This window comes from Mus caroli, chromosome 16 (assembly GCF_900094665.2).
Source record: "Mus caroli chromosome 16, CAROLI_EIJ_v1.1, whole genome shotgun sequence".
In the NCBI taxonomy this organism is placed as follows: Eukaryota; Metazoa; Chordata; class Mammalia; order Rodentia; family Muridae; genus Mus; species Mus caroli.
The window spans coordinates 31,078,281-31,087,934 of NC_034585.1; the positions used below are offsets into that span (position 1 = coordinate 31,078,281).

Sequence of the window (9,654 nt, forward strand, 5' to 3'; positions counted from 1 at the left end):
CACACACACACACACACACACACACAGAGTTCATATAGGCCATTTTACAAGGGTGAGTGGGGAAGTCAGGAGGCTAGATCTCATGAAGGTGAAGGGCAGGCATCTCTGCCTCTGGGAATCCCTTTGGGTACAGTGTCATACATGCTTCTGTTGCTTTCTTTCTCCATGGCCCAGAGTCAACTTGGCCTAGAAACTAGGGTCCAAACATCTCTGTAGAAATGAACCCAACTGTATGCTTCTTAGAGGGAGCACCATGGGAGGCGGCCACATCTTAATCCCTGGCTCTACACAGAGGAAGACCTTGGATATTTACTATGGGTTAACAACCAAATGCAAAGCAGACAGAATTAAAGTCAGAAATGCTGGAACATCCATAAACAGAGCCTATGAAGTCTGATGCCTATACATGCTTAGCCTGCTAACTCAAAGGAGGCTTCCCCAGTACAGGGCATAGGGAAGAACATAGTGAGAACCAAAGACAACCAGGCGAGCTACCACTACCACCACAAAACCACACTCGGGAAGACAATGGCAAGTGCAATCAAAAGCTGCAACTTCCGACTCAGTGACCAGAGTCAAGCCACTGTATTAGAAAGCAAGGAGAACTCAAGGAGCCCAGGCACAACTGTGAGGAGAGCAAGGACACATACCACCACCACAGCTCCAGTCGGGAATGGTGGCACGTGCCTTTAATGCCAGCGTTAGGGAGACAGAGGCAAGTGGATCTCTGAAAAACTGGGGCCAAGCCTGGTCTATATAATGAGTTTCTGGCTGGGCAAGGCTACATAGTATCAAAAGAAACAAAGCAGCCCCATGCTGTCGGTCAGTGCCTGGGAGTCAAGACCTCCAGAGTCAAGCCATAGCTCCCTCGGGAACAAGTAGAAGGGGCTGACCACTGGGGCATTAGTGGCAGAGGGGACAAGGACCTTTCCAACCAGTGAGCAGAACATGTCACAAAACAAAAGGCGGTGGCAATTTGACATGCTTTGCTTTCCCATGGTTGACAACAACCCCTCCACCACGAGCATCTCTACCCTACGTGCTGAGATGGCAGAGTTTTATCAGCACTGGCTCAAGAAGAAGAGGCTGTGGTTAGACTTTTAGAGCCGAGTGCAGAAGATGATTAAAACACAGGTTGGACATCAGGCATTATACAATGATTGCCACCTGACCCCTCACAGATTCCTTTCAGGACTGCTGCCTGCAAATACTGAAGTCCCCACGGGACCCTTTGAGCTTTCCCAGGCGGGTTCCTGCTTGAACTGGTCTTTGCATGTCCCTACACTGCCCAGAACAAGGCCAAGCCTCCATGATCGTGGGTGAGGACACCTGCTCACTGACACCCGTGTCCCTGAGGGCTCAGGAAGGGAAAGCACTGATGGAGAGGGCAGCGCTGATTCCTGCTTTACGTACTCAGGAAGAGAAATCTCAGCAGAGTTCCTACCATCTCATCCTGTGTGGGATCGTTGTCAAAGATCTTCATGGGCGGAGGGAGGGGTGTGTGTGACTCTTCATCTGGCTCGTCTTCGCCCCAACCCTTCTTGCTCTTCTAGAACAAAAGAACACCATTAGGTACTGCCACACCAATAAAAGATGCCAATAACTCAGGACTTGACATTTAGAAAAAGCTCTTAAGGAGAAATACTCAGGAAGGGAGAAGGCTGGAAGGTTTTTTTTTTTTTTTTTTTTTTTAAAGCTAATTTTCTCCTCCTTTTGCAACTTCCACTCCTTCCTCCACCTCTGCCCAGGGTCTAGGCTGGCCTTGAACTCATGATTCTTATGTCTGCCTCTTGGGTGCTGGAATTACAGGTATGTCACCGCACCACACCTAACTTCAAATTTTTCTGAAGGGCTATTAAGCTACCATCCAAATCTCACCAGGGTTTTATGCCGTCTATACCTTGAGAAATGACAGATGGAACAAAATTACAAGGCAGAGTCTGGCTCTGCATCTGAAAGACTTTCCTAGCTTCACCAGTGATTGGAGTCAGCGAGTTCTGCAGATAACACGGGCATTTCATTCCCCAAGCCAAAGCACACGCCCTATATTTTTATTATAGAATCTCAGCTCTACAAGAACCCAGTGTTCTGTGACTAACATGAGGTCAGAGGTCTCACTGCATCGTCACCAGCTGCCTCCAAAGTCCCTCAGTGAGCGTAGGTCTTTTCCACTGTGGCCTTTACGTACTCTTCATAGCTTCCCTCTACAACTCCTCTGTTTGTTTGTTTGTTTACTTATTTATTTGAGATAAGATCCCAGTGTGCAGCCCCAGCTTGCCTAGAACTCAGTACATAGAACTAGCTGACCTCAACTTCAGAGACTGGCTGCCTCTGCCTCCCGAGTGCTGGGACTAAAGGAGGCCACTACCACTGCCATTCACAGCACGCTTTACAGGTGACACTGCTCAAAACCCTTGGCTGCACTCAGCCTCTGGTTTCCAGAGTGACAGTCTCCGGCCTTGCATTCTTACTCTGTGTCTGGCCAGTTTTAATGTCATCATCAGTAGAGGCAGGGGACTGACTGGCCAGAGATTCTGATCTCTGAATCTGGCAAATCTACTTGATGGTCATAGCGCTTCTCAGTCTGTGAATGGGTCATATATCAAGGTAGTCAAGACTCAAGAATGGGAAGTTCAAGATGACATAGTACTAGAGATGGTAGAGCTGCTTATTACATGGCTGGGAGGGAAACGAGTCGGGGGTCTCTTGTGGCCCTGGTAAGTACCTCGTCAGCGCTGTCTCCCTGAGGGGTTGTCTCATCCCCAGGCTTGGGTGATCCCAGGTCGAAGCTCTTCCGCCCATCCCGGACTTTCTTCTGCTTTTTGATGTTCCCGTCCGCTTTTCCGCTGTTGAGGCGGCGCACGGGGCTGGTCAGCCACTTTTTGAGGGTGTTGGTGGAGCGCTTGGGACCAGGGGAACTGTGGATGGAGTTCAGGGAGGGCTGAGACTGCAGGTGGGCCACGGACTCGGATTTGCCTCCATTCTCACTGGAGGAATGAGAGTATGAATCTGAGGAGGAAGGACAGACAGAGACATCACGTCAGAACCAGTTAAAGCAGGCTTTAGAACTTCAGCTTCACCCTCAGGGAGCAAAAGAGACATCAAGGCCAGCTGTGGACCCAGGCAAAAGACAGCAATAACATTGACACTGATTCAAAGGTTCACATGTGTGATACCATTCCAGGTTTTATAGAAACTCACAGGAGACAAATGCTCCTGCTTCCATGGAGGTTATATTCTGATGGAAAATATAATAATATACCATAACAACGAAATAGGTAAAGTATCATAGATAATGAGATAATTTATTAAAAAATAAGGTTGGGCCAGGCACTGGTGGCACATGCCTTTAATCCCAGCACTCAGGAGGCAGAAGCAGGCAGATCTCTGAGAATTGGAGGCCAGCCTGGTCTACAGAGCAAGTGTCCGGATAGCCAGGGCTATAGAGAGAAACCCTGTCTTGAAAAGAAACTAATGGTGATGGTGATGGTGACAGTGACAGTGGCAGTGACAGTGTCAGTGATGATGAGAAATGCAGTGGGCAATAGAGGGTACAAATTAACAGTAATTGAGGTTAGATCATGACTCAATCGATGTCTGAGCATGGTCCTAACAGCGGCGAGAGACAAGCCATGCAGCCATTTAACAAAGGCCAAGGCAGGCAGTAGAAGATGAAAAAGTATAGATGTCCCAAGGTAGTGTGTGGGGTATGCTGGGTGGCATCAGAGCAGTGTGCAGGGGGAACAGAGTGGGGGTCAGTGAAAGCAAAAGGGACTGGACCACCCGGACTGGGTGGCCAATAGTATGATACCTTTGTTTTTACCTACATGGAAAATTCCCAGAAGATGGATATCATCTATCGTAATACTAAAATGCCATTCTTACTTGCAATTGAGGTCAGTGGCAACAGACTGCCTAGGAGGCCGCCATATTCCTTTCAACTGAGTGATGCTGGTGACCACCAGAAGGGATCAGACTCGGGATATGTTTTGACAGCAGGACAAAGAATAAAGTTCCCGAGGCAGGCAGAGTATCGAAGTGTGCCTCTGAGGGTAGATGTAAGGGAGGCCAGTTGCAGGCATCTTTGAGATGCTCATAGATAGATACTAGCAGACAGGCTGAAGAGCCACTAGACTTCAAGCCTGGAGCTGGGGGGGGGGGAGTGCTGGTGAGCTGCCGTTGACTGAGGGCTACAGTGAAGAGAGGGCACTGGATGCTGTGAATGAAAACACCAAGAGGCATGGATGTGCGGAACAGAGAAGTCTGGAGACTCAGCAAGAGGCAGGAGGATGAGAAAGCGAAGAAAATGTCAAGAGAGGCAGGGAGAGATGAGAGCAGGAGCTGGCCAGGAGGCTGCCCGGAGGAAAGACATGATCAGCTGTGTCGGATGCTCCTTGACAGGTCAAGAGTTCTCACCAAAGAAACCTTAAACTTAGTTACACAGACGTCACCGGTGACTTTGCAGAAAAGCAGCTGTGGTGTGCTGGAGGGGGCATGCTCATTACACAGGATGGAGAGAGGAAGGGACAGGGTGCACAGAGGACTTCTGTTTTGTTTTAAAGGGACAATGATTGGAGATCAAGAGAGTTTGCTTTGTTCTTTCAAATAGGAGAAATCAGCATATTGTCTGCAAGTTGCATTTGTGGACTATCTCAATGCTTTAATGAGCTTACAATAGCCTAAGCATTTTACAGGACCATCTTGTTTCATTCTCTGACAACACAACTGGGCTCCAGGGGTGGAGGGTTGTCTTCTAATCTTCATTTTACAGAAGAGGAAACGGCCCATTTAGAGACATCAATCAGTTTGCCCAAGGACACACAGCTCCCAGGGACAGGGTGAGATCTGTTGGTCATTCAGCCAGACTTGAGCAATTAACCATCTACTGGCCCTTCACACCTGTTCATGCCCAGTGCCCTTCACACCTGTTCATACTCAGTGCCCTTCATACCTTGTCATGCCCAGTGCAAGCAAAGCAAACCCAAGGAACCACACTATTGAAGTGGGAGAGCTAGAGAGAGCACAGCACAGGAGAAACATGGCCGACAATCCTTATATGACACTTGAAGACTTGCTACTCTTTGAGGAGACCAGCAGTACATGTACAGAGTTGAACCTCTAGAAAACCTGACTAAGCCCAAGACAAGATTTTAAAGTCTGCTTCAGGTGTTCTAGCCCCAACTGCTCAGTGATGATGTTTTTTGGTTCCACCCATGCTGAGAGAACTAGAGTCCTCAGACTTCTGGAAGTTGCACAGCAACACCAGCATCCTGGCACCCAAGTCAAGTGCCAAGCAAGAATCACTAACCAGTGACAACATCACAGAGAGTGTAGTGGAGAGTGAGTTCTAAAAATATAAGATCCAGGCTCCATTTTCATCCATCTCTTGTCTAGCTACACACACTTCCACGTGCACAACAGCAGAGAGAGGTCAGGAGGGAGAGAACAGAACAGAACAGAACAGCAAGCGGAACATAGGAGATAAAGATTCTCTCACAAAGCCATGTGTGATTAATTGCCAGCAGGCTGGTATGAACAGACTCTCCTGATAAGTGAGCCCAGTTCAGAGAAGGGTCATAACTGTGTAGGAGAGACTAGCCTGAAAAAGTTTAAGGGGAGAGATGTTTGGGGGAGGTCTGCTCCCAAAGAGAGGGATGACAAGACCAATCGCAGAGTCAGGGGGATGGAAGGGAAGTTATCCTGTTCAAAGTGGGTCCTTTCCAGGGACTAAGATCAGTGGGGTAGAAACCAGGAGGAAGGGAACAGTTGGGAAGATATTGGACAATAGGCTGGACTGTGAACTTTGAGATTCTGGTGGGAAATGACAACAGAAAAGGGGTAGGTTTTTTGTTTGCTTGTTTTGTTTTATTTTTTGTTGTTTTTCAAATTAACCTGGCAGCTCTATATAACTATCTTGGGAAAAAGGGATTGGATTTAAGATCCAGATAGCTGTGCCCGGGCTAGAGAATATGATACTGTTAGTGTTCAGAAAACAAATTAAAGATGAGGGTGTCATGAATGCTCATTACTACCACAGTCCTGAGATAGCTGATCTCCACCCCAGCCCTAGTTTGCAAACTGATATTTAAACCAAGTAAATGGCTGGGTACCTAGACGGTGTTCTAGTGGCTTTTCATACCTACTCGGAGACTGAATCACAGTTTCCTGTGTGATTCTGCCCTAGACTTGGACAAGAGATCTCACCTAGCCCTGGAAACCCTCAGAGCAGAAAAGATAATCCTGAAATAAAATTAACAAATGTATTTGCCAAGAGAGAGCTGTCTCCAGGATCTCCCTGGGGCTGATAACCCTAAGCTCCTTGTTGGGGCTGCTTTGGGCCTTGGCCCTGCTGGGGCACTTCCCTGGGGGCTGTTAGGGCCTTGTGCATACTTTGGAAAGCAACAGCAGAGTATCTGTGTTTGGAAGCACAAACACAGAGCTCCTAAAATTCCCTGGTATGAGAAGAACCTACAAGGTTGCTCTGCTCAGGGAACATCTGGGGATTCACTGGCATGTCTTTAAGGACAAAGGTGTAATCTTATCTCAGAAAATTCCTCTCTGGCTGTGGTCTTCTGTGTTGACATTATTTCTCAAGGGTTTGGTATGGGTGATAAGCATCTGCAGTAGCGCTGATAGAAACAGGGCCTCCCTGAAGATAAGCAGCAGGCTCTCTGCATTCACCAGGCCCCAGGGATGCAACTGACTGCAAGTTTTCGAAACCCAGGTTTATAGCAGATGCTGTGTCAGCAAAGCAACAGTCTTAGCCGCATTAACTGTGCCTCGGTTACCAAGCAAAGCAAGTTGATGTTCTAGGGTAAACCATGGCCTGGCTTTGACATTCTCAGATGCATGTTAGGAATGGCCATTCCTCTTTCCTGGCTACTATTGATATCTGCTTCTTATGCTTTCTGTATAAAGTGATGGCAAAAATACATGAGTGGAAAATGAGATCTCCAGAATATTTTCAATGCTGTTTCACGTTTGCTTTAGGCAAACAGCTGGAGTCACTGGACGGGGGCTAAGCACCACCAAGTCAGAGCAATATGAGATTCATCATGTAGCCGGTGTCCTAGCATAAGACAGGAAAAGAGGTAGGGGGACACAGGGTCTTACCATGTAGCCTTGCCTGGCTCAGAACTTGTTCTGTAGGCCAGGCTGGCCTCAAACTCATCGAGATTTACCAGCCTCTGCCTCTTGAGCCCTGGCATTAAAGGCCTGCCTACACTACCTGCCTGGCCTAAATCACTTAAAATGCCTAGCTGTAAAAAAATGTGGAATTACTTGGACAAGAAACAGCTGCCTAGTTAGCTGCCTCTTCGGGATTACTATGCCCACACCATCTCTGTAAAATGGCTACATTAGTGAAATGTGTTCCTGGTAATAGGACAGTTCTGGGCCTAGTTCACATCAACTACAACAATAACCCTGTCTCTCACCCTAGTCGTCGTAGTTGAGGCAGGTTACACGAATTACGGTTCCCGTGTTAGGAAATAGAGAAATGAGAGGGTTTCAGCAAACCAAGGTCAGTGGCAGAGTCAAACCCCAAATCCAGGCCAGGCTTTGCAGCACACACCTTAGCCTTATTTCTCTCTATCTGTTCAGCCCGTGGATTCCCGAGCCTCTGTGATTATGGTATAAGGGACTATCCGGTTGCTTAGCCTTATTTCTCTCTATCTGTTCAGCCCGTGGATTCCCGAGCCTCTGTGATTAAGGTATAAGGGACTATCCGGTTGCTAGTCTCTTCAACATCTTAATATAAACTTACCCATCTGTTGTATAAATGATAAAGTTTCCGTGTTGAGAACCATCTTCAAATTTACCCAATAATTGTGCAGGTTAAGCAACAGAGCCACAGTCACGAACTAGTAACGAAACTAGGACCAGACCGAGCATCCCCTCGACCATTGAGGCCGTTGGATCAACACATGCTCTTGACTCTGAGGTTAGGAATTGCCCTGAGGACTGGTTTCAAGTGTGTGGGAGCTCTGGACGCCATAAGTAGATGAGAGTCCCTTATCTGCAATTTGTTTACAGGATTAAAAATAACAGTGAATTTCCTTAGGCAAATTTTTACTATGAAATTGCCCTGTATCTTTGGTTTTTCCAAGACAGGGTTTCTCTTTGTAGCCCTGGCTGTCCTAGAATTCACTGTATAGACCAGGCTGGCCTTAAACTCACAGAGATACAACTGCCTCTGCCTCCCTAGTGCTGGGATTAAAGGTGTGTGCCACCACCACCACCACTGCCCTGGAAAAATATTTTTAAATAAAGAAAAATACAGGGGAAAAATAACAGCTATTTAATTATCAAAATGTACATATTTTGTCATATTTGCTTCACCTGTTTTTTAAGAATGAAAGGTTTCAGATATAGCTGAAGGCGGCCACTTATCTTTACAATCTCACACTCTTCTCCCATCCCAGAATTAAAGGGAGTTCTAAGGTTGGTTTACCCCTTCACATCCATGCCATTTACTTTACATGCAAGTGCGGCCCTATTTGTATTTTATATAATCATAATATAGGTATCATTTTGCAACTTGCAAATTCTCCATGGCTCAGCCCATTCCCTAGCCATGACAAGCACTTCCTGTGTCTCTCTCCGAATAGGAGCTTCTGATGAACTCAGGATAGGGCAGGTGAACAACCTGAGGTCAAGGCCTCAGATGGTTGACCAGTTAAGATTATGCTACCCGTGTTGTCATTGTCCCCCTGGGGCCAGGTCTTGGTCACTCTAGGTGTTTTAGTCACTGTGCAGCCTGGGGTCCAGCAGCTCAGAAGTGAGTGCTGTCTGCTGCCCTGAAGATGAAATCTGGGAAAGCCAGGACAGCACCCTCACTGCAGGCATCCTAATGATTCCCTGTCTATAAACACCATCTTTTCCTTATTAGCAAGCAGAACAGAAGATACTGAAAAGAACACGGGCAGAGTACGGGAGAGGTGTGTTACATCCCATACAGCTCAGTTTGAAACTCAGCCTCTCTCCCGTTGAGGACACTTCTATTCACACTTTTAACTTTTATGTTGTATCCGAAGAAAAGTTCTGCCTTCATTGGCCTGCTGTGAAGGTTGCAGGTTTTTGAGAGGGGCTATCCTGAGCTAGGCATCGCAGCTAGGCTTCTGAGGAGGGCTATCCTGAGCTAGGCATCACCGCACGCTCAAGTGTCTCAGGGCTGTATTCACAGTACAAAACACTGATGTAGCCTCGTTTCTGTTCCCCTCAGTGGCAGGTGAAGGACTACACCTCCTCGACAGATAGAGGAGAAAGTCCTTCTATCTGTGGGTTTACTGTCCCCAAGGACCCAAACAGAGGATTGGAAGAGCTAGCCTGCAAACCAGGGAACACGAGGGCAGAGAAAAATCAAGTCTGCTTCTCTCTATTTCCAAGACGCTTCTCACACCAGACACATATATGGTTGTTTCTTACACACCAAGCCAGCAATCAGCTAGGTATCAACTCTGGCACTGTCATCCTGAAGAAGGCATTAGATCCCACAGGTTGATGGCTCAGTCCCCAGTTCTGCCACCTCAGATGCCAGTCACAAGCCCCCAGTTGTTTTACCTATGCTTGACTGACTGGACACAAACCTCCCTTTAAGAAAGAAAGAAAGAAAGAAAGAAAGAAAGAAAGAAAGAGAGAGGGAGGGAGGGAGGG

The 9,654-nt window shown here is 47.3% G+C and overlaps 1 protein-coding gene across 25 annotated transcripts in view; it reads right to left on the bottom strand.

The window, feature by feature from the left end:
- Kalrn (kalirin RhoGEF kinase) overlaps window positions 1-9,654 on the bottom strand; it is a 606,229-nt gene that overhangs the window by 74,910 nt on the left and 521,665 nt on the right. For 19 of the 25 annotated variants that reach the window (XM_029470420.1, XM_029470427.1, XM_029470426.1 and 16 more), the window contains 2 exons: window positions 2,726-3,009; window positions 1,445-1,549 (listed from right to left, as the gene is read on the bottom strand). In XM_029470420.1, the coding sequence (XP_029326280.1) occupies window positions 1,445-1,549; window positions 2,726-3,009 (389 nt within the window). The remainder of the gene's footprint in view (window positions 1-1,444; window positions 1,550-2,725; window positions 3,010-9,654) is intronic. The other 6 variants (XM_029470422.1, XM_021185398.2, XM_021185407.1 and 3 more) reach the window with 1 other exon arrangement.